The sequence below is a fragment of the Strongylocentrotus purpuratus genome, unplaced genomic scaffold (genome assembly GCF_000002235.5).
Source record: "Strongylocentrotus purpuratus isolate Spur 01 unplaced genomic scaffold, Spur_5.0 spur5_scaffold_6, whole genome shotgun sequence".
NCBI classification, from domain to species: Eukaryota; Metazoa; Echinodermata; class Echinoidea; order Camarodonta; family Strongylocentrotidae; genus Strongylocentrotus; species Strongylocentrotus purpuratus.
Genome location: NW_022145612.1, coordinates 44,858,278 through 44,884,577, shown reverse-complemented (window position 1 = coordinate 44,884,577; position 26,300 = coordinate 44,858,278). Strand labels below are relative to the sequence as shown.

The 26,300-nt window shown below is 37.6% G+C and overlaps 1 protein-coding gene across 1 annotated transcript; it reads left to right on the top strand.

Annotated features, from left to right (window-relative positions):
- The first annotated feature begins 433 nt into the window (after nucleotides 1-433).
- On the top strand, nucleotides 434-26,300 carry LOC115929904 (serine-aspartate repeat-containing protein F-like). Its single transcript, XM_031000024.1, has 9 exons — nucleotides 434-464; nucleotides 1,379-1,708; nucleotides 2,126-2,379; nucleotides 3,384-3,461; nucleotides 4,208-4,442; nucleotides 21,534-21,577; nucleotides 22,575-23,009; nucleotides 23,498-24,269; nucleotides 24,711-26,300. The coding sequence occupies exons 1-9, from the start codon at nucleotides 434-436 to the stop codon at nucleotides 24,827-24,829; spliced, it is 2,298 nt and encodes a 765-aa protein (XP_030855884.1). The 3' UTR covers nucleotides 24,830-26,300.

Genomic DNA, 26,300 nt, shown 5'->3' with positions numbered 1-26,300 from the left:
AAGTAGTGAACAACAGTAGACAGTTTCTCTAGGCTTCGAATGAAATATCAGTAATTTGGGGGAAGGTGTCGGGACCGAATTTGACAAATTTACAAACAAATATACTCCACTGTGACGGCATGGGTAATAGAAGTTCTATAGAGTAAGCTAAAGTAAGAGAAATTAATTATTATGAAATTTGGTCTTCAAATTGAATCATTTTTATGACATCAATTATGAGTTTTCTAATCGAAACTTTGATGGGTATCACCCCCCCCCCCCCCCGTCCCTTCTGGAGATGCTCCTGCTTGAAGATGATGTATAGCTTGTCACGTGACCAGAAGAAGAGTAAAAAGAAGCCATTGTTAAGAAGAGAGGTTACTGACCGAATGCGATTTGGCTTGACATACCATATATCATCACCCTCGAGAGTAATAATGGAGAGAGTTTCATGATGTCCTCCTGTAGATGTCACAAGTCCGCAGGTAATTTGTGTAGTGGTCGCCGGCCAAGCTCGTCACAATGGACCACTCAACAATATCCTTCTGATGAACCATGAAGAGATGTGTCCCCACTCTCGCCTTCTGACCAAAGTGACGGATATTCCGTCTCAAGCGCGTATAGCCCTTCTCACAACATGACAGTGGGGTATATATTCGCGCAATGGTCATCTGAGGGTAAAACCGCCATCAACGAGTTTTGAAGAGGGATGACGGCCGCAATGGGAACGTCTTTGTAGGAGCTTCAAAGTATTATATTGCTTTTGGGGTAAAACCTTGCTGATGTCATTTACCGAGAAGTAATGTCAACCAAACATTGCCTATGGGCTTGTCTTTTGTCCAACGAGTGAATATAATCTTGGGACATCCATTACTTGTGTATCACGTGTCGATTCTTCCGTTATAAATAAGTTATGTGTTTCAACAAATGCATATTTCATTTCGGGGAGAAAATCGTGTAAACCGTATTTTGATGAGTAGTTTAAAAATAACACCCCAGAAAACACATTGTTACCGCAAAAGGAAACAATGATGAACAAACACCTGAACAGTTCAAAGTTACACATGTAGCTATGAATAATTTATTTCCTCCCGAACAAGATTCGCTTGTTTGCTCTTGCAATATCGCAGAAGCAAAATGCCAAGATAACAACTAAAATAGCTACCACATTGCCTGGTATTTTCGTCTCTTGTTTATTCAATGTTCCATTTTTGTGACTAAACTTTCGGAAAACATATTTGTTTGCGTTTATGAAGCTATATCATGCTAGTAAAAAAAGAAGACTTATTTGCTTTGTATAGGCGATCACTACGAACCTTAAGAGCTGTATGAACTTTTGTGAACTTTTGTGAAATTTAACAATCTCTCTCTCTCTCTCTCTCTCTCTGATGGTTTTCAGGAACAGTACCAAAACGTGACCGAGACAGCGCACATACGCTGACCGATCTGGAACAGGAATCACCGACGTCAGGACTCGATGTCCCCGGATCAAGTGCAAAGGAAACACCGCAAGATAGCGCCGACGATGTCCACATCGAACGTCCGCTCGATTACGACGACGATGACAACACCGGGAAGGAGAGTGAGTCGTCGTACTATAACACGGACGACGTCCAACTCAACGACGACGAGGCGAATGATGGCGTGTATGAAAGCGTGGTATACAATGATGAGGCCGTGGATGATGTCGATGGCGAGTCATTTCTTCCACAGGACTCTGGAAACGATGGTAAGTGACAGACAAAATTCTTTTACCATGAAGGTCTTTATAGCGTCAATTTTCATCAAATTAGAAACAAATTTAAAACTTGTCATGCGATCATGGTGATTGTGAGTTTTATTTTACAACCTCCATTCTGATGTTTGTCTTTCTAACTCAAGATTTAAAAGGTATTAGGAAAATAAAGTAAAATAAAGTAATGTGAAAAAAAAGATGAAGATTCAAAATTAATGGTGATGTGTCACCTATCTACATGTACAAATAATGATGAGGGAGCAACATAATAATTTATATTTTGCCTTAAATCTAAGTTTTTGTTTATGTCATGCTATCTGCATGTGCTAGATCGAGGGAGGATAAACGAGCCTAGTTTTATAACAACGAGCACCATTACATTCATGCCGATGCATTTTTATATAATTTCAGGTTATAACGAGAATGAAGATGATCTAGAAGATATTTCTATTCTGGAAGGGAAAGATAACGGTGACGACGATGATGACAACGACGATGATGACAACGACGATGATGACGAGGATGATGATGGCGAAGAAGATGGCGTCAATGGTGAGAACGTCGATGGAGAGGCATCTAAAGAAGATGACGACGACGACTCAACAGAAGATGATGAAACGAAGCCCGGCCTCAACGATGATCAAATAGCTCGATTAACAGCTGAGGTGATAAAATAATAAAATAATGGCTCAATAATAGTTTCCTCCATCATCAATCTCCTAAAAAACCATTGCAATCATCCCCATCACGTGTCTCATGATAATCGTCAAAAAATCGTTTTGTCTTTCGCTCTGGGGTACATTCACATTTTGTAAATCCCTTGATATTGAAAACTGTCTCAGGAATAAAATATTGGTTAAGGAGAGGGAAAAAAATCACTGAACTTCTTCAATTTTTTAAACACACTCCCGGGATGCCATACATATTCATAGTTCATCCATTTTCAACTACCGATAAACTTTGTGTTGCCGACATAATCAGAATCATACGTCAGCCTTCCCAATTCACTAGTCTGTCATCCAGTATAGCTACGGTTAGTTTTATTTTAAATAATGTTCTAGTAGCCACTCATCAACTCACTTTAGAAGCCTAGGGAGGAATGCATAGTAAATCAAGGGGTTCGGTCTCAGTACATAAATCTGCAATTCGACTTATTCATGGTAATCGAAAACATCATGAAAGCAATGATAGGCAACCAACACGTTTCAGTTATTGCAATGTCAGTATGTTAACAAATTCATTCAGACACTTGCAGACAAATTCAAGTTGAATCAATAATGTTGCGGCAACCAATGTTCTTGAGTTACCTCTTGCCTTGGCGCTATTGAGCTATTATTTTAACTTTTTTTTTAAAGAGTCATATTAGCAAGTCTATCCCCCTAACAAAAAGTAGTTCATTTGGAGCATCGCCGTAATCTTATTAAAGATATTCTTTCAATATTGATGTATACGACAGGGTAAAATTTGGAATGATGGATGTAATGATTCGTATAATGGTTTTAATATTGATTGTCTTCTTCTTTCTATAATCTGATGCCTCCTGGTAAACACAGAATATAAACATTCTTCATCGATGTGAGGCACCTACTCATCACTCATCTTTTCAGTTCTCTATATTCATGTTTATCAGGATAATGATATTGATTTTGTGCTTCTATTCTCTCCACAGACATACATGAAAATCAAGATACAGTGTCTCGCTCGCGTCGTCAAGTTTCCGTTTTCTATGCCCAAGTGTGCCACGAATGTGAGTAAAACTATGATAGAAAACTTTCTTATGTTTGTGAAGAAACTCTATTTTGAACTATAATTATATTCCCAAATATTTGTGACAAAATACGATAAATTTAGGTATTTCTTTCAGATTTGCCCCAACAATATCTACCTTTGTACTTCTCGTCTCTTCTCTTTAAAAAACACAACATGTGCCTTTGGTATGAAAGTCATGCATGCGTAGTAAAAACGAGCTCCTTCCTTTACGGCATAGCTAATAGACAAATATAATTGTCTACTGTCTCCCCTGGAGTATATCACCATGCTTTGACATATATACCCATTATATGTACATATCATTTCGTTACTATGGTTACTTTGTAAATTGTGAAGAAGGAAAGGACTTAAAAAAACGAATGCCACGTTGAATAAAAAACAAAAATATAAATAGAAGAATACATTAGCAATGCAGAAAAGCACTCACCAAAGTAAGCCAGAGGAATGAATAGAAATCCGAATCCTGTTTTTTTTTTAAAGAACAGGTTTGCATCGAAAGAAGATAACTTAGAGCGAAGATTTACGGTACAAGCATCTGGATAGTCCTAAGGCCGAATCATTTCTTCATTATTATCTTTCGAGTTTGTAGTACCTATCATCTCTTTTGAAAACATATCTTGAGTACTTATCTGACAAATCCCCTTAAAGAAGAGAGAGAGAGGATGTTACATGGGTTATATAATTTTTGTTTTTAATCTCTCTTTCTTTTCCCTTTGCCTCCAGTTATTTCCTGGTAAGAAATCTCAGACGGTCATGGCTGGGCTGAGGAATGACCTTCAGCGGGCAGAAAGCACCTTCATCAACAAAGAAGCAGAGCTTATGAATGAAGAAGAAGTCAAGACCGAGATGGAATTGATTGAAGAGGTCCTCGATGAAGATCTAGATCAAGCGAGTGAGAAATTCGACGATGACGACGACGAGGACGACGACGATGATGATGATGATGGTGACAGTCTAGGTTAGTGAATAGTTCAGCATCATCTTAGATGGATAGCTAGAACCTCAACCAAATTACCCCACCCCCCCCCCCGAGCTTCAGTTCAACATTAAATCCTACATGATCTACAGCAGCTCTTGACTCAGCTCTCTTAAATTCCATAATGTCGCAAATTGATACATTACCTTTAATTGTAACTTAAGTCATACCGATTGCCCAATTCATTTGCATGTTGTCTTGCAATTAGTATTCATAAGGCATGTAATAGTCTGTGAATGTTTAGCATTTACCAGAAATCATTTTCCTACTTGAGGCCTGAAAAAACTTAACCAAGTAGCTTCCTCGAGATCTCGCCAGAGAAAGAGAGAGAGAGAGTGAGTATCAAAGTATCAAAGTGACGAATGTACATTCAGAATGTATTAATGAATTAATATCAAAATGACGAACGCCGGTAATGTCGGCACATTTGACCTTCTGGCGGCAAGTGGGAACTTTAATTTTTTCTGTTTAATTTGTTAGCACATTTACTTTGACTATTCAAAATTGAATATTGCATACATAACCTGATTAACACAGAGAAATTGCATGCCTGATTATTGTCGAGGTATAAATGTTAAATACTATTTCTCCGCTCTTCATTCTTCTTTTTCCCTCGCGGTGTACAAAGAAACTAAACGCTTATGAATATCAAATTCGAGAGAATATTAAACGAAGCAATATACTGGTTGGATCACGAGTAAATGGCGTCAATGCAAAATGAGCAAATGTGATTGATGGGGTCTACGTCGGACCAAGTAGTTAGTTGTTAGGGTTCGTTGTCATGGTGCTTGGCTGTGAATGTTGACTGATATAATCTAATGATAATGTGTTGCCTGTGCAAAGACAAGGCATGCACGCGGCTGGAAAATGGGCTTGATGACTTCGTGTTTAGAATTTAGTTGGCTCTTGTATAATACCCTCCCTCCTCACTCTCACCTTTGCCTATCATTTAAGTTCCCAGGCTTTAGTTACAGCAGTCAAGATTCTTAAGTGGACAATTCACGCGGTCGAAATTGCCTTTTATAATAGCCCTATAATATCATTTCGATATGCTATGGTCAGATTGGAAGAAACAGTATTCAGCACTACCGGTATGACTATCTGCTATAATATAAGAAGTTCGGGACCATGGTGAAATTTCTTTCACAGGGAGTGGGAGGGGGACATTGTAGTTCTTAGGGCACATGCTGTACTAGATGGATGAAATACAAGATAACAAGGATACCGAGTGAAGGGAAGGAGTGGAAGGGGTGACATCATATTAACTTTACGTTGCTCCCATCACTCTCTTTCTCTCTGCCCCCCTTCACCATACGATAGGGAAGAACACCCGCCCCAATGCTCCCATAGCTTCGCCACTAATTAATATATGCATACCCTGTAGTGTACCTTTCGACTTCCAATCCTGAAATGAAACGACGCACCTATTGTACTTGTTCGTCATCAGTAGATATGAAGTTACTGGAAATGCGTAATGCACAGCGCACACTATACGACTCTCCTGCGGTCCGATTTTCGTAGAAATTGTAATTATATTAGATATTAAAAACTAAGCAAACATAATATTTCTGATTTAGGTTCTTAAACAATGATATAAAATACCAATAACCAAAATTGTAGTGCATTTAAGCCCTCTCGTCAGAATAAAAGCCGATGAAATCGTAGATGATCGTATTACCGGTATGACGTCACTCTATTTCTGAGCTGATTTAGGTTTTCCTCCCCCAATGAAGCTTGAAATTACTTGAAAATTAGATTTTATCAATCGTGTGACTATTAAGGTCCTCGATCATTAAGATTTTACAAGTTTTAATGCTCGCATAAAATTCTACTGCAAATTCTTCAAAAATCAGACCGTAGTCAGATCAGATATATTTTTCCAATGGTGTATCCAGACTTTAAGAAAAATGGGAGGGAGGCAGCGTTTGAGACTTTGAATATTTTACTCCGGATTTTTAAAATATATTTAAACATACTCTGCCATCTGAGGCACCCTCTGATGTGATAAGTTGAAGTTTGAAATAGGTCTTATCTTCGCAAACGTGGTTTTAGTAAATGTTTTAAACAAGTTATGGTCTATGATCAATAGGCAGTGTTAACATTATTTTGTTTCCTATTCAATACTCATTATCACTTGTTTTGTATCTGTGATCATCAATCATGTTCATTAGAAATTAATGGAAATTAATAAATTCCTTCGTGGTTAGTGAGTCAGGCAAAATAGAATAGGTATTTAAAGCTCATTGTTCTCAATTTACCCATAAAAAAACGACAACTACAACATCAACAACAACGACAACAACAAAAGTGGAGGACACATTGTTATAAATTTATCCAAGAATTTTGATCGAAGCTTTACTACCACAAATCGTCCTATGAATGGTTTTGACCAGAGTAATCCGTTAAAATCTCATTTTCACCTTGCAACAGCTGTATAGTAGGTGGGTTTGGGGTATTGAAAGTGTAGTGCACTTCTATTTCTGACAGGGGGTGACATCGATGTTAGATGAAAAGCCGATGCTTTATTGACGGTGCCAAGATGGTCGGATATTGACATCATTAACACCACTCAACCCTCCCCCGACATATCAGGGCTGGTATATTTATAGACTTTAATAACACATCTACGTGCCTGTCTGCCTGCAGTGAACATGGAAGGAGATAAAGTATGCAGGGATGAAGAAAAGAAAAATTGCATCATGCAGTACGAAGACTGTTAGGTTTTGCCAAACATTTAAAAACATTGGTGACCTAACCAAAAACCAATATAATCATTAAGACTTTGGAGAATAATCGTCAAGGTTTTTGCAAACACGAGACTGCACACTTTTCTTCCATGATCTATTTCCTTAAATTAGGGGCGAACCTCTGATTTTTTTAGGGGGGGACTGGAAAATTATGATAAATACGCAACAACAACAAATATTATTTTTCAGATGTCTTTTTGGTCGAAAATGTTAATGGGACATTTTGCTTTGTTTACTACGGGTATGCCGCATGGCTTTTCAAGGGGCATTGGCCGGTTGTAACCCCCAAATCCGCCACTGCCATAAATTCTTATTTCGAATGGGTCTGGCAAAGGGGTAGACTAATGGTCGACCGCCTGTGTTGAAGAGCTGCATGCTTCTTCTAGCTCGTCAGTGGATATAATTGAATGCAAAGCGCTTCACAAAGCAACGACCCACTTGAGTACGATACTCGAGAAATATAACCTGGACAATTTCTTTTTGTTATATTCAGTTTTGTAATCATCTCAAAGTACTGTGATCTAAAGTGAATTATTGGGATCTTTGTCAGGGCCTAAGACGGATAGAATATATCATTTCAGTTTATAAACAATAATGCATCACTGATATGTAACTTGATGCTTTTAACTACTTTGGAATATAATGCGTATCACAGTAATACATCAAAATCTACTTTATATTGATTATAGATGGAATACAATCTCTAAAAAGTATACATTTTGAAAGGAATTTATTTATTATACAAAATTCCTTTCAGATTAGAATGATTGCCGTTCTTTGCCATTAATAAATCCATAGGTCTACATATAAGATGGGAGGATAAAATAATTACGGATGGCTTGGTGGAGGGGGGGGGGAGCACCCTCGCACTGTTTTTCCCTTTTGAAACCAAACTGGCATACCTCAAGTACACAATTCACAACATTTGCCCTAATAATTCAGTATTGCAGGCTTTATTGGATAACTTGTGTGGCATATAATTATTGTGCCACAAGGTCCGCATTTTGTAATCCCCCCCCCCCTCCTCCTCCACCTCACAAACTCATGAATCCACCTCTGGTCTCCGCGACTTTGAAATGAGCACAAACTGAGGATTTTTTTTTTGACGGGACAGTATCATTACAGCCCTGAGACCCTGGAGGCTTAATAGGGATTGGTCGGGGTTTCGTCATCATACGTAAGCTACAGTGTAGCTAGCACGGCGTGGTGTGTGGATGTACTCGGCGTCCTCATCCTGTATCTGACCCAGCAAACATCCCAAGCATTCGGTCACAACATCTCACCCCATCTCATGCTCTCTAGCTGTCTGTCTCCTCCAGCTGTGAAACTCTCTCTCTCTCTCTTTCTCTCTCACTCACATTCTCATTCTATAATATTGGGCTCATAAGTTCTGTTCCTTTCTTTGTCTATCCTATTCTTGCCCCCTCTCCACACACTCTCTCCCTCCCCCACAATCTCATCCCCTTCCTCTCTCCCCCTCTCTCCCATCTCTCTCTCTCTCTCTCTCTCTCTCTCTCTCTCTCTCTCTCTCTCCCTATGTTAGGTGCTTGTACTGTATGTACCTTTCCCTTTTCATCTCTGTCTTTTAAGAATCTCTTTATCTTTATCTGTATTCAACCTTCAATTAAAACCTGTTTTTTTAGATATCATATCATATCATATCATTTGATAGACTTATGTACTTATCTTTTAATATTGGACCAACATCCAACTATCACTATTATCTATTTATACAAATAATGCTGCATAACCCACTGACAGCCTCTTAAAGGTACTATGTCCCATTTGCAGGTCAAAAAATGAAATAGTTAAATTCCGACTGCATTTGAAAAATAATACTAATTTAGAACTTCCCTAAAAAATGTGGGGCTTGAAAATGTCTTCAAGTGGGAAAATAACGACTATTAGTTGTCAAATCGACTTTAGGGCTATAGAGCCCAAAAGTAATAGTCTTGATTTTCAGACAATTGTACCGAATGGTCATACGTTTTATGCTGCGCAAAGATTCAATCAGTTTAATCTTGGCCATCACAAGAAGTGGGTTATTGATGTAGACAAATGCTCATGTACCCTTTACAACTCTTTTCATGTATGTTATTACCAAAGAAGAAATAAGCCAGTCAGTCACTCAATAGTGTCTGACAGTGAGGTCTAGCAAGTAAACGGGTTTCCTTGCATAATTTGAATATGAGGACACAGCTAACGTTTAAATTTCACAGATAGGACATACATGACATATTCATAATTCCTGCAAAGTTCTACAGCATTTGAGGCTGGCTGCAAAAGGGACATAGTACCTTTAAAGGTTTATTAGACTGTAAGTAACCCTGTCCCTCTCTGTCTGCTCTCCGTTTTATCGTTTGTCTTCCATCTCTGTCTTGTCAGGGCCCAGTATTCTCGGGAAATACCAACGGTAATATTCATCACATGAGCAGTCGATGGCTTCTTCTCCCATGACAATGGCATATCCAGGAGTTATCCATCAATAGGGGGTTGGAGGGGGGGGGGGGGGGGCTTCAAGAGCATGACATGCTTTACACATCTCAGCAATGTGCACATGATCTCTTGGAGTGGGAGGGCATCCCCAATACCGAATGCTTGCCTGCTGCACCAGCAGCGCCTGTTGTTGGTTTATTTTAATGTCATTAACGTGCTCGACTCCACGCCTATGTCTGCCTGTATGTATGCGTGTCCCTGGCTTCAAATTTAAACGTGTTCACACAAGCATTCGGGCTATAATCTGCAGCAGGACTGTGATAATTACAACAAGAGCACGAGCCTCTCCGAGAGTGTGTTACAGTGAAGACTGACCGATTGCTCTGGTAGGAGAAAGAAACAAATTATCATCCTCTTTTTGCATTCCCGGATGCCTTGGGGGGACTACTACACCCTGGTGGTATAGAAAGAGAAGAAGACGGGTGGAAGTACATTCATCTCTTCTTGGAATGCGAGAGAGCGTTGGAGAGGAGAGTGGTACCAATGCGCTCAGCCCCATACCGATTCCATATTCAGGTATCACCGCTCCACCGAAGCTAACTCATACGGTCTTGTACTGGAATATTATTTCTCTCCTAGAAACTTTGACTCCACCTTAACTGTGATATCATCGAAACGTCATCGTTTGCAAGTTATTGGAATATAGGATTACCAAGGAAAACGTCCAGATGTTGAAAAATTTTCTAGATTATTAGAAGAAAGGAGAAGCTGGACACAAATCTGGATACTTTTCAACAAGGACATTCTTGTTACTGAATTTGAAATTGCTATCGCGAAAAACAAATTTTAAGCAGCAAATATAATCGTCAAGAGACAACGTTTAACAGTTTGCGATTCAATTATTTGTCTTTAAACGACGTCAATTATTTGTCATTAGTGGTGTAAATTACCAATCAACTTATCAACGACAAATTTTAGTCAAAATTGTTGCTTTATTAGGCAATTATCACCGTCCGCTGAACAGATTTCTCGATTTAAATCGATATTCGCCTCTCGTCTTTTGCGAAAACGTCGTTCCTCAACTGATGAACTGATATTGTAATACAATACAAGATTTTCTGCATTTCGGTTAGGGTGTGACGTCATAGTTCAAGATGGCGGAGAAGGATTCAAAGAACCAGGCACCAAAGTCAGTGGGAATTCCAAACTGGATGTTGTTGCTTTTTATAGGTGCTTCTCTCCTCGTCTTTTCAGGTATACCTCTTTATTCTTGCCTGCACGATGGAGCCTATACAATGTTTGCTGTGCAGTTTGATTTTCAGTCCTCCAGTTCTTTTCGTCTCTAATTTCAGTTCATTCAAAAGTTAACCCAATTCATTTCCCAAATTGAGTGCGAAACATTACCCCCGAGGCAAGACTGTTGGTTCTGAATACAGTGCATAAACAAAGTTGCATAACACATTTTCCTCTAATACTTTGATTCGTATTTTATTTGCTTCTTTAAGAAAATATATCCAAGTAGAGCATTTTAAGTATTAAGAAAATAGTTTGTGTTGTTTGTCTTGTATGAAGCAATTTAATGGATTTAATGTGGGTAATCGTTGATGTAAGGTAGGCTATACTCATATCATAGTATCGGGAATCAACATTAATAAGGGCCAACATGTATTTAAAAAAAACACTGTTATGAAAGGCTGTTCATCATATTTGTTTTGAGAAAGAATATAAAGGAAAACAATTCACACTTTAAAACTGGCTCCTTTTACGCTTATACATTCATCATACTCTACTCTGAGATCCAATATTAATGTTGTCCAAGTGGCAAAACTATTTTTGTGGGCTGCTGACTACTATGTCTGTATCAAAGAACAAGAGAAAACTTATACAATTACTATTCCTTTCCCCTATTCTATCGTCGTAAATAAAATAAAAATATATTGTTTGTATATGGATCGCTTTAATAATAATATACATATCAGTTTTCTAATTTACAGTCAAGAATGTAAAAAAATGACCCATCTACCACACCCAACGCTATCCCCACGGACATACACACACTCTTGCGCTCGCACACACCCACACACACAATCGAGGGTAATCAAACTAAACTTCGTACATCACTCCCTGTCTATCGCTTCCGTGAAATGGCCTCTGCAATATTTCTACCTTGGTGTGGTGTTGTCTGCCAATTTGCAATAGGACAATCCACAATGATCGTTAACAGATGTTATGTTGATGTCATTTAGGATAGGGGAGACGAAAGGTATCGTAACAGATGCACCATTGTATAGTTATATGCTGCGGGATTATACCAACAAAAATCAGGTTTGAGAAACCATTAAAGGCTCGTTTTCACCTACAATTTAGACGATAAAAATGATATAATTGCAGAGCTTCCTTCGTTTATGAATATTTCAGGATATAATTTTTCGGTTATCACCTACACCCTCGCTCAGGCCCCCATATCGAAAGACGTACCTGATTCATGTACTCATACTTGCTAACATCTAATGTAACTCTCATGGAGTCTAATATTATCCAAGTGTCTGAGATGAATACATCCTTCCAGACTTTCCAGCACTAAACGTTTATGCTGTATTGCCCTGAGGATGTAAATTGTTATAATTACTAAGAATTTCTCAATCAACTATTCACACATGACTATCAGAATGGTTATTGGCTGATGTTTTTTTTTAACTGGAGATGCAATTACTACTTTATTCATATTTTACCCGAACCTACTATCTACATACTATATCAGCAATCAACTAGTTAATATTCTGGATTATCATGAAATTGTTACCTATAATGGGAGGATTGGGAGCCACATATCAGATTATGTGGAAATAAAAAATACTTCAAAATATAGGCAACGTTGCAACGAGTATAATTTCATGAAATTCACAAATAATGTATTAAAACATAGACACATCACATGGAAGAAATTTGATAGTAATATTGAAATACATCTATCGTGTAGTTTACTAATTTGATATATTGCTGAAGACGGGTACTTTATAGCATTTATTTATACCAGTGATATAAATGACTCTTTCCGAAGATAATATGATGACGTTATGAATTATACATTGTATAATCCTCATCGCAATCCTTTCGCCATTTTACGTATTTCCAAGTCACATTTACCTTTAAGCATACGTTACATACCACACTCTCATGAACCCGCATGGAGCATACTTGCATGGATAATGCCAGTCAACATGTTTCTTACATTACCCAGCTCGGCTTTTTATGTGGGGGGGGGGGAGGGGGCAGCTCAAACAACAGCATCAGATATGTGAATAAGAATGGAAGGCTCACATTTAACGACAGATTGTTAAATAATATGCAGTCCGTGCATTCCCCAAAAGTTCCTGGATATCAATTTAAGTAATCCCAGCTACCCTAATCCTTTTCAAACTTGGCCAGTCATATTTGTAACGTCTTTTAATCCATTTTTTCTTTTGAATTTTTTTTTCTTCTAAATTACTTTATAAACAAATAAATCATTTTCTAGCGCTATCATGCAAAATGAAGCTGTTTCACTAAAGGATTGCATCTATAAAGATCCAGATGATCTGTGAAGAATCCATGAAAATCTGCCTACACTTATTTCATTAATCTATAGTTGTTATTAAGGTATAGTTACAAAGATTGATGAATTTCCACTAAAGCGGGTTTGACCAGAGTAGACTATTGGTGCTAGTAGAATAGTGACAATTTGAGTCAGCTTCTCTGGTCAAGTTGAGCACGAACACTCGACGTAACGTGACCAACCATCATCGATGAAGCAGACCTCTGACATTTTCTTCTTTACAAATTTCCTCATTGATTGCCGCCATTGATGATGAATCTCCATAGCTGTCCTCCATGCCACCCGGATAATGTTTGCGCATCAGATTTGATGTCGATGACACTGAAATTGTTTCCAAGGAGCATCCATCGAACCCGCATTCGCTTCCATCTTCTCCGATTTCCAGCATCTCCACTTTCCATCTCTTTTCTCTGTCTCGTTAAAAATCACAAGCTCCTTTTGTTAACCACTCTCCTGCTCTTTCTGCATTTTGAAACCAGTATTTTTTTTGCTCCCAAGCTCAATACCCAATTCGCTAATCAGTATAATGTTTGAAGTGTCATATTTGAGGTTGAAAAGGGAACGCCGTAGTCGTGTGACATTCGAAACCATTTCAAAGCCCCGTCTTAAGCTTTCATCGATCTCTATCTGTATCTCTTTCATTCTCGTTATGACCTGTCTCCTTCCTTCTCCTCTCTCTCTCTCTCTCTACCTCTCTTTGTCTCTCCCTATTTCTCTTTCCTCCCCCTCTCTGTCTCCCCCTCTCTCTCTCCATCTATTTATGTATTACACGTATCTTCTTTTTTCCCCTCTCATTCTCACCTGCCTTGTATTGCAGTTATTCCTTATATCAGTTCCTTTGCTCATTACATACTGATGACTTTCATTTCTCTAATGCCTAACCAGTATGAGCAATGATTTCCGTTGTTTTGTTTTTCCATCACTCTTTTCTTGATTCCCTAACTCCCTCCCTATTTATTCATTTGCTTATTCTACTCATTTTACCCACTTCATGCCAATGGAATATACTAATACGACAACAAGTGCATCACTTGAACTACTTTTACTCGTATAATGCCATACTTCTAATAAACCAATCTACCTATGCTGATAGTCATAATGCAACCATCAATACCGTATTCCCATGAATTATTGTGCCCGGGGCAAACAATGGAATTGTGTCCCTCTGTCCAAAAATAGAAATTAATTCCCTTGTGTAATGTGATTTTCTATGCTCGTATACAGAGATTGGTAGTCAATTTTGATAAATACATGGGATGGAGCAAAGAAGATGTTTGTTTTTTAACCCCTCATGAAATGCCGTTTCTAATGCATAATAATCTTTAGATAAATTTAAAATGGAGCACATTAACCTGTTTAGTAAAGTTAAAGTTTCTCATACATTTTGAAAATGTTACTCGGTACAATTCTCCCTAAATTTCGAGTGCAAACGTGATGAAAAGCCCTGAAGAAATATCAGAGGATCGTAGCCTGGTAGCAATGCAAGTGAAATATTATTTTGGAAGCGCAGATTTAAACAATATCAAGATTAAGCTTACAGGGAGCAAACTCAGTTTCTGGAGTCTGATTTTCAATGTTGATTGTATGTTCCGGGCGCAAAATTACGAGATCCATAGAAATATGATTGTGCGAGAGAGCATTTTGAAGCCATATTACTTTGCTTTGGATAGGGGCGAAATCCATATAAAAGCCCTATTTTCCCCTCCCTTTTCTCTGCCATCTGTTTATCTTTTTTCTTTAAGTTTTTAATTTCGCCCCCTCCAAGTGACGCCCGAGGCACGCTCCCCCTCTAACCCCCCCCCCCCCCCCCTCCCCTAGATACGCCACTGGCTACTGTCCTCTATTCAAAATCACAATACCAGTCAGTATCTACGTCATGTTGTTAGCATCAAACCCAACACCTGAATAAAAGGTCATAGGAGTGAATTATAACCGAATTGTGTCACGGGAGCCTGCTTGCACTACGATCGACCAACTGGGTTAGTGTTTAAATTAATCACGTGAAAAAGGGCAATTTGGCGCCGATCGGCGTAACTGTAAATCGTATGCGGCACCTCAAAGCGAGAGAACGTTTCTGACTTTTTGAAACCATGGAGGAAAATGTTTAAGGGACAAAAATAGATGCGCTGTGTCATTCAGATCAGAGTGCTAGATTTCACTTTCCTCTTTGTGTAAAAAAAATAATCTGTTTAGTCAAAGAAATTTGGCTTCTGTAGGATGTATACAAACTTACTATCTAAGGACGAATTGATCTATAGAAAGTCAATTCTGTAAATGGAACGAAAACTTAGCTCTTGGTAATCTATTTCGGATGAGATAACCACACCCCTCATCCTCCTCCTTTATCTCCCTCTCTCTTTCTCTATCTCTCCCCCTCTCTCTCTCTCTCTTTCTCTCTCCCTCTCTATTTCCCTATGTCTGGTCATGTAGTGAAGAAATAAGCATTACTTCTGTCGTATCTATAAATTGAATCAACCTTTCCTGTAAAACAATATTCCATTTCGAAAGTACCCGTCGTGATAACTTCAAACGGTTTTCCTTTTCCTTGTCGCATTATCTTTGTCGAGATTTTCTTTCTTGAGTAAAGTAGTGATTTCTGAGAAATACAGATAAGAAGTAAAACTGTACAGTAATTGAATGCGTGGAACGATCTATTCTTATGATGTTAAATTCCATTGTTTATATTAAACTATCCTTTCCTGAAGTGTATCCGCTAGATACACATTAAAGTTATGACTTAGATTATCCATCAAACTTAGATGGGCCTTCAAAGTTTCAGACTCATTTTTTGCGGCGTAGGCTTAGGCTTTACGCCGTTACTAAAGGAAAATCGACTCGATGGGATTAGTTAGAATTATTCTCCTGTTTCAAGAAAAGAAAAAGAAAACGATTTCTCGTATACAGTTTGCAAACAAAATGATGAGGTTTTATTTTTCAGAGTGACTCAACAATTCATTAATCCGATTAAAGGACGCCTCTTATCATTTTGAGCTTTGTTTTTCTCCAGATTTATAGTTCTGTTCAGTTCTGTATACGCATTGTCGATGTAATGGGTTTGGTGTCTTGTTATGAATCACTTCTAACGTTTTGAATTGGTGACATTAATGCACGATTTGGGATGGCAGTTTTTTGCCAGCGCATCTTTCAACGAATTAATGCTCTATTTCGTTTTCAAAATTAAGACAAAAGCCTAAAAACCAAACATCTGTCATTGATGTTTGTAAGAGGCAAAATCCTTGAACATAACTGGCTAAAAATGAGTACACAACATTGCATGTAACTTTCCATTTGAAACAAATTACAGTCATTCTTTGAATGCGGTTCGCTGGACCGATTCTAAATGTGTGGCTCGTTGATTCAATTAATGCAAATTGTTTAATTTTTATACCAGATTCCTCGCATCTGTTAATATCATTGGCTTTGTCTTAATTGGTGGTGGATTCAACATTGATTAATGGATTGCTCGTGAATGTCACGTAGGCTCTTTGCCGCTCATGTCTTCGCTGCATGTGTGTTTATTGGGTTGGATAAATATTTAAAATACACGGCGACAAAGATCCTTAGATACAAGATGTGGAGTCATTCTAAAGCTTATTTATCTAATACAATCTAACCAATCGCTTGGTACTACGTCCAATCACAGGGAGTAAGGGATATATATTTCTATATAAAACTGCCAGGCCTATGAAGGAAAGACAACGCCATTACGAAATAAAATATAATTTACGATTTACTTCGTGGGAAGAAATCATTATCCTCATTGACTGAAAAATATCAGAAAGAAATGCAATGGGAGGTAGCAGAAACATGGTTAAACGGACAATGAGGGCAGGACGTCCATGGTGAATACTGATTCGCCTACTCCCCCCCCCCCCCCGCACCCCCGCACCCCCCCCCCCCCCTTCCAAAAAAAATTTATTATTTTGTACGGTACAGTGATGGTTTCAGAATTCTCGTGCATGAGGGGCACGAGATCGAAAATCTCTAAAAGACAAGCAAGTCGGCCGACATTTGGGTGCCTTTATGGTCCAACTTTGTTTCCTGGGCAGCGGGAGGGGGGGGGGGGGGAGGGGGGAGGGGCACACGAAACCATTCGTGTATTCAAAGTATACCAAATTTAGTGTAGCTGGAGCACGTACACCACATGGTGTCCACCCCCTCCTTCTCGACCCGCCACTGCAGTAATTGCGGTGACACGAGATGAGAAGATATGAATACCGATTACGCAAATGTCGTCTGCGGCCAAAGAGATATGGCTGCGGCTTATGCAAGGATACGACAACGAGATGGGTGATGGGCAATGCACTTGATGAGGTGTGGGGAAGGTGATCAATGATGTGGAAGATAAATGAGGGCCTCGATCTCTGTCACGTGCTTGATCGAGATATCATTTGTTGAGATACTAGGTAACTGGCGAGATTTCAGTGTTCTCTTGCATAAAAACATACAATCGACAGTCTGTGGAAGATATTGGATTCTCTTGCAGGGCGGAGGGGGGGGGGGGGCGGTGTCACAATATTACGAACAATCTCTGACACGCATCAAAGGAAGAAACAAAATAAAACAAAACAAAAACATAATCCAACAACAACAGCAGCAACAAAAACAAATTCAAAGGCCTATTACAGTCTAAACTTGTGACAACGGCACTTGGAAAGGGGCACCCCCCATGTCCCCGTAGATCCGACACTGGCTATAATGCTAATAATAATTGGTACTACTACTAGTTTGCTTCTAAAGAAAGATAATTTCTTCTGGAAGCCTATACCAATACTGCTATTCTATCTAATCCGAACTAATTCTTCGATATAATCAACAAGGGTAATTCAATTTATTCCTTGTAATGCTATTATGTCTATGCATTTTGCTCTCCCTTTCATCTTATATCAGTGTTTTTCTTCCTTGAGACTGACGTGACACAAACCCTTCATTTTCTCTCACGCCACCCTTGTATTGATGATAATTGGTATGGTTTCTTAATCATAACAGCGTACTAAATTAATTTCAACAATTTATTAACTTGTATTATGGAGTACAAAGCGTCAACATTAAATGGATTAATAAAATTAATTATATAAATTGTATAAATGGGCTTTGAAATAAAATGAAACATTTTGGTTTAATGTATTGGTGATTTTATTACAGAGCATAGACCGGTGCTGTAGAATGAGCCCCCTCCCTACGATGGGGTACTGCAACAATGGGGGGGGGGGGGGTCTTGTTTGAAAAGTGAAAAGCAAAATGGACTACTGATTAGAGGGGAAGGTGCAGGATGTGATCCGATGTCTTCTCTCCTCCCTATTTTTCTAAAAAATATATATTTGTCACCATTCAAGGGGGAGGGGTGGGAAGGGGCTCCCTTGTTCTCCATGTACCTAAGCCTCTGGTGAAGAAGCTGTCAAATTGCCACTTCATATTAAGATCAGTTGACTACCCAGTGAGTCAGACCTGTATAACATTTCTATGAATATATACTAGGTGTGCCGAATAATGGTTTGAAGATCACGATCATATAACTGTTACTATAGCATTAAAGCTTGATTTAAACAAAAATAACAGACAGTAAGGTTGCGAATCCTACTGCTTTAATTGGGTTAGTTTGCACTTTTCTTTTACATGTTAAAAATTAGATTAATGGTCTTAAGTACGAGCGTTTCCCTCAGAGAACGAAATAAAATCATATATGATATTCATCAAATGATTCAATTTTTAAATATTGCTATATGAAACGCCCCAAGTAATTCATTATTGTTTAGTTAGGTAATAGCAAATTATCCCCTGAAATATACCAATTTATATTTACAAAAAACGGATTTTCAATAACTCCTCTATTTCATTCATGCAGCTAACTTTTCCAAATGGAGTGGGATAGAGCTGAATGATATTCGAGGTAAATCGAAATGTTGAACTGATTTTTCGAGTGCCTGTTTTGCATTTTGATAGATATAGTCAGTTTGTGACCCACTTTTGCTTTACCATTTCCTGGCATTTTTTAATACAGTGCATTTTGAAGGTAGCTCACGTAATTTCTCTATATTCCAGCACTATTATATAAAACTGATTGATTGTCACAATATATCCTTTTTCAAAATATTATCCATGGTATCTTAGTGTGGACTTTCCCCATAGGAATCGGAAACTGTTAGATCTAGCACACGAGAGAGATGAATACCCTATTGGTATTTTCGGCGAAATTTAATTTACAATTCGACAGTCGTAGATAGAATCAACATACTGTAGAAACAATAACATTCGTCTTAGATCAATAAAATAGCGGAGCACGATTTCTGCTAGTGGTGCTGATAATAGACCAGTGAAAGTGTAGTTTCAGTCAATCAGAATATCCATTTGAATTTAATACTAGTACCTCGGAATGAAGGACATAGTGTTAGGCGTGCAATCATGTTCTCACTGGCAGAAATATCTCATTTTCTGTTCAATCCGATTCCTGATTTATATCTTTATTCAATACTCTTAGAAGTTGCTTTTTTAAAGAATCAGTACCACAAAACGAACTTAACAATTGTAATCGGTATACTGTCTGTCAACGGATGCTACATTTAAAACGATCGATATAGTGTGCAATGTGCTTATTTTAAGGTATTTACCATGAGTGTGTTTGGTAAAAGAAACTCGTATCTCTTTTTTTCACCCGTATAATCCAATGCCCATTTTTTATAATTCCTTCACGTCTCGACTAAGGCATAATATACATGATAATTATGATTGACAATTTGATTATCAAGCTGAACACCAAATATAGATTATACAAAGAAAACATCGCAGGAGCACGTTATTCATGAATCTGTAACCGGAAAATTATAACAAGTATGAGACCTGAATTAAACGCTAAGTGGTCACCTAACCGATGTGGAATATTTATGTTTTCCACGAAATAGAGTTACAATACGATATCGGTCTGACATTTCATGAATATATTCATTTGAATTACTCCCTGACAGTCGAGAGAGCTGGGATGAATAACAATTACACTTCAACTTATTTGAGACAACAAAACATTTATACTATCAGGGGTAAATTCAGCGAATGATGAAGGTTTGTCTTCATTATAAATGTCAACCTTTCAACAAAGCTATTGGGCAAATAGTTCGTTCGGAGAATAAAATGAATTTGTTAAACGTGGCTTCAATGTTCAAATCAATGCGAAATACAGAACACACTCTAACATTACAGTGGATGTAGATAACTAAATGATATCGCTGTAAGATCTTCGTGTGATAATTGCAATTAATCTTGACCCGCTTACATTGTTGTGTTGCGAATGAGTTTGATTGCGATTTATTGCTATAGATTTGTAAATTATAAGAACTGCGATAACAAACAAAAAGAAAATCACTTCTGTATTTCCCAGTCACCTAGATTTCGTTCACCTATAGAAGTTATTCTCCCCTCACGTACAGTCCCCAGGGTTTATATTGTTGATCAATTCCAGTATCTTTCAACTTATCATCTTACTTTCTTCCCATCTCCATTGCATGTTAGTTCAGTTCAGGACAATCACTCAAGACAATGGGCATGACGTTTGCATGAATTCTTTACTTTTCCCTTTCCATCGCCTGCATTTTTCCGAGAATGATATCCTCTGCATGAAGCACTTTTTCATACCATCTAAAGATAACATCCTAAAGATTGCCGTTTGTTTTTATGGTGACAAAAATGAGACCGTTTTTAATTATATGGGAATAAGTAATAGACGGACATTGCAATAATTCATTTTAAAGAAAAATAGATAGAAGAAGAAGAGATAGAAAGGGGTGGAAAGAGGGGGAGCAGAAGGAGAAGAAGAAAAAGAAAAAAGGAAAGAGGAGAGGAGGAAGAAGAAAAAGAAGAAAAGAGGTGACATTGGGGGAATGCGAGAGAGAGAGAGACAGAGAGACAGAGAGAGAGACAGAGAGAGAGATAGAGAGAAAAGGAAGGGCCGATTTCAGCACATACAGTCTCGAAAGACCCCCCACCAATACTTCCAGATTTTTAATATTTATTCAAATATGTTATGAACTTTGAGTGAAGCTTTAAAAACGAACACACATCACCATCATTTTTTCACACTCCTTATCAGACATGATTACCAATGTCCACATCGCATCGTAATCCACATCATGCCATTTAGGAACATACTTAGGAAAGTAATGTGCACAATATCATGCAATTGGTGTATTACTAATGTATACATGTATTCCATTCTTGTTGAAGATACAACGTTTTATAATGACGTAATTTAAAACTAATTTCGTCTTGACTGATCATTCTTTTATCAATCTTTGTATTTTACAGATGTCGTCCTTGGCAAGGCTGGCAAAACCAAGGCAGTCAAGAAGGTGAGATGCTTATTTTTTTTAATTAGGCATGTCTGATTTCAAAATTACTGAAAAATTCAGGGATTGACTTTAAAAAAAATATATCATAGATTGCCTATGGTGTTCCTTGTATTCTAATAAGTAACCTGTAAGCATTGGTTTAACAAAATTACTGGTTTTGATCTATAAGTTGTCTACAAAAAACACCAAACAAATAGATAAAACTGCTCAGAATATATTATTATTTATAACATTACAGATGAGAGAATACTATAAAAACATGTCTATTTTTACCTATATACGCAGACGGTATAGAATCAATTCTAATCATTTCTAAGCATGGTATTTTCTCTATTCTAATATGTAAAGTGCAGCAGAGGTTCAACAGACTGAATGGCTTCAATTTATGAATTGTTTACAATTAAAGAACTAAATCAATAAAACTGCTAAAAATGCATAATCTTTTATAACATTACATAAGAAAGAATATCATTACGCATGATTTTAGAACTTATGTACATGACATTAAAAACAAACTTAAAAACGATGTGCTTTATTTTTTTTCTATTTATCCTCTTTCGAGGGACTTTATTTGTTCATATCATAAAATAACAGCTATTTACAACAGTGTTTAAATACAAAATTCATGCAGTTGTAACATATCATACATAGTACAGAACATGAAACTAATGTGACATAATCACTAACTAAAATAATGAAAACATTTTTGTAACTTTTGTAACTTCGTTTGTATCGAATTTCTTTTGATTACATTTCATATTGAGATAGGTGCGAATGTCCTTCTTTAATTCTTTTATCAAATAATACAGCATGTATCCTGTGCTTTTTACTTCCAAAACATTCTCTAATATAGTTTCTATAGATAATAAACTGAGCGAAGTTTAAAATAAGATTGACAAGATTGCTTTATACAATCCTCACTTTTTGTTTGTTCTCGTATACGCTGACATTAGAACCAATGCTAACAATTATTTCTTTGCTTTCTCCATTTTCTCAGGATGCAATCGATGAAGACCCACTTGTTCAGGATCTCAACGATCTCGCTTCCCTTAAAAGCAAATCAACGAAAAAAGGCGTTAAAGATGAAGCAGCAAAGAAGCTTCAAAAAGCATCGTCCAAGTACAAGGCGCCCGTCGACGACGACGATGACGACGACAGCGTAGTCACGAAGAGCAAGAAAAAGACAAAGTCGAAAGCGGCATTGAAGAAACAGAAGGCGGAGGAAGAGGAAAAGAAGAAGCAGATCGAAGAGGATAGCGATTCTGATGACGACAGCGATGATACTGATAGTGATTCAGATTCTGATGGCGACGGTAAAAAGGATACAGATTCTGATTCTGATTCTGATTCTGATTCCGATTCCGATGATTCTTCCGACGATGAAGACGGCGATGATGACCAAGAGACGCTCATTAATAAGCTTTTTAACATGGTAGGATTTACACATAGGCCTATAATAATATCTCTGATTGCAATGGATCATACATTTAAATAACAATTTATGCAAGCTTAAAATGAAAAATGTCATTTTATTCAGAGAAGAGAATGAATTTCTAAATGGATCCCTTTCAGGAAATAGGCGGCTTTTGTTTCACTGCATTACCCGTAGCGGGGGGTAGATTAGGACAAAAAGGAAAAGTATTTTCAATTACAGGTTGATTTAAGGGATATTGTATATTGATTGGAAAATTATCTTGCTCTTATGTTCCATGTACATGTATATTCACCGAAATGTAGGTTTCATTTTATTCAAAGAAACCTACGTCAATTCACATTAACTATGTAAATCTTTAAAGTGCTGTGTTTAAAGGGAACTTGTAATATTTAAAAAAATATTTTTTCTTACCTGTTCTCGTTCAAGTCATGTGCGATTATCCACGTTTATAAGTTTAATTTTTCTCTTTGATTTGCTTGACACAGGTTCAGTCTATTATACCCAAACCTTCCAAGTTCAAATCTAGGACCTACTACACGAAAGACCAAAATCATGATGATGACGACGATGAAGACAGTGACACCGACAGTGACAGTGATAGCGATAGCGATGACGAGCCTCCGAGCAAAGTAAAAAGTGATCTGAAACAATCGAAAAAGCCCAAATTGAAAACAGAAAAATCTTCTGGCAAGAAAGTAGTTGAAGATGACACCGACTCTGATAGCGATTCGGATAGCGATAGCGATGATAGCGACGACGACGACGATGATGATTCGGACTCCGGCAGCGATTCGGACAGTGATACCGACAGTGATACCGAGAGTGATACAGACTCTGATGATACGGATGATGATAGTGATTCTGATAGCGATGATGATAAGGTTAAAGCGAAATCGAAGGTCAGTAAAATGAAGAAGAAATCGTCCTCCAAGACAGCAGAGTCCGAGAGCGATAGTGATAGCGATGATACATCCGATGACGACGACGATGACAGTGACACAGACAGTGATGATACATCTGATGAGGAGGATGACGATGATTCCGACGATGACACTGATACCGACAGTGACACCGACAGTGATACCGAGAGCGACACAGACACTGACGACACAGATGAAGATAGCGATTCTGATAGCGACGATGACAAAGATACTGATGATAGTGATAGCGACAGCGATTCTGATGACGATGACGACACGGTGGAAAGCATAGTCAACGAACTCATGTCACAACTTAAAAAGTACAAGCAAAAATCCGGTAAGGCCGTTAACTTTTAATGCGAGTGCATTGTTTATGAAGATTTATCATTCTCTTGTTTAAAGTTTATCGGCACACATACATTTTCATGTAGTTAATATGATGCTCATTCCGTTTGGAAGAATTCTTTTGACATTTTATATTTGAGATGTTATACTTTTAAAGGATGAATATTGTAAGAGGCATTTGGAAGCATAGAATGATATCTCCGTGAAAACGATGCCTAATAGTCTTTTTCTCTAAAAGAAACTTCCATACGTTTTAAACGGTACATTTAGTTATTTAACCATTCAAGCAATTATATCTTTTAAACAATTCGTTTTGATTCCCTCCACACTTTCATCGACGTGTTTCTTAGATTTCCTGTTTTAGCACAGTCCATGTTCAACTTCTTAAAAATATTCGATATCCCTTTAATGACTCTTTTCCTTTTCCCACCAGGCAAATCTTCAAGTAAAAAGACCAAGCAATCGGGATCCACACAACGAGGAGATACAGATGACGTTACGCAAGAACTAGCAAGGATCGCCAAGCAACTCAAGAAATTAAAACGCAAATGAGGAAGGCGTAAAACTGTTAGATATTTCAGCGTTTCGCTTTAGTTACCTACTCCGTCAAAAGTTAAACAATTGTCCAGTTTTATAAAGTTTTCCTTAAGAGAGAAAGGCGGTCAGAGTAAGAGGAGCACAACGGGGTAGGGGTCGTGTCTCTAACAGAATTTGCCACATGCCCACCTCCCCGCCTCACCCCCTCCCCACCCCTTCTCTCCTGCCCCCGTTTATATCTTGGAATATTTTTCTTCTCTTTTGGGCTGTTCATAGTTTGTAAGACATTGTCAAGGATTCCGGGCACATACCTGCCTTGGAAAATAAACCTGGATCGGTCCCAAAGATGTAAAATTCCTTAAAATCAGATTAAAAAGTAGAACATAACAAAACATGGATGAAAATGGCCCATGCAAATGTATGTGGATCTATAAGCAAAAATGAAGACCAAAGTTGGTCGAGTGGTCAGCTATCTGGCTTCGCTTACAAACCGACTGTGACGGACTACAGTTCGAACCCGAGTAGTGTCTTTCAGATGGCAAGGTCTGTCTATAAACGTACATATCGATAATGAGTTTTTACTGATGAACTTCGATAAAGACCATTTGCACACACAGAAAAATGACAATCTGATGATCGCATCAGTATGACGGAGTAGGTAATTCGTATAGCATTTCATGGAATTAGACTTGCCAAGTTTTGTATCTTTGATCATGACCGTCTTATGCAATTTTGCATTTACACCGTAGCATTGTTAAAGATGCAAAATAGGCCAACTTGATAAAAGTATAAATGCTCGAACTTTCCACATTTAGACATACATTTTCCTTCTGATCCATTAATCATTATTTCAGTTTGAAGTGCCGAGTGATGAAACAGAAAATTACACATATAGTACATATAGTTTATATGTTACACTATTGTATTTTTAATAATATATGAATCTGCTCGCCAAGTAAAATTGATTGGATATGTTATACCATATAGTGTGTTCTCTAGCAAGACTCATATCATATTCAACTGATTTGAAGGACTTACGAAGTCATTGAAACAATTGTGAAATGTTGTAAATATTACTACAATCTATTTTCACGTTGTTTTTGTATATTTGTATCTTTGTAATTAGTAATGATATAACTTTCTTTTGTCCACCACTATTTTAAAGTAGTATACATTTTGATTCAGCTATTTGCTTCGGATTCAACGGTATTTCCCGTTCGAAAATTCCATCTTGATCGAGTTGTTGCTTTTCTGAATTTCCTCTAAAAAGGAACGAAATTTCAACTTGAAAGTAGATATTTTAGAAATAGAGTAGTTTGCATTTATTTGTTGATGGGCAGGTTATCGGAATTTGATTGAATGACGCTAAATGAATTGTATAATAATGTACTGTGCCTACTCCAAATCAATATCAATTATCAAATAATTGTTTATGATGCACCCATTGTTACAAGAGATTCGGTTTAATCTCCTTCAAGACTTGAAA

Coding starts and splice junctions, on each gene's coding strand:
- LOC115929904 (XM_031000024.1), top strand. CDS start 434: ATGTCCTCCTGTAGATGTCACAAGTCCGCAG. Junction 465..1,378: donor TAGATGTCACAAGTCCGCAG/GTAATTTGTGTA, acceptor GATGGTTTTCAG/GAACAGTACCAAAACGTGAC. Junction 21,578..22,574: donor AAACCAAGGCAGTCAAGAAG/GTGAGATGCTTA, acceptor CCATTTTCTCAG/GATGCAATCGATGAAGACCC.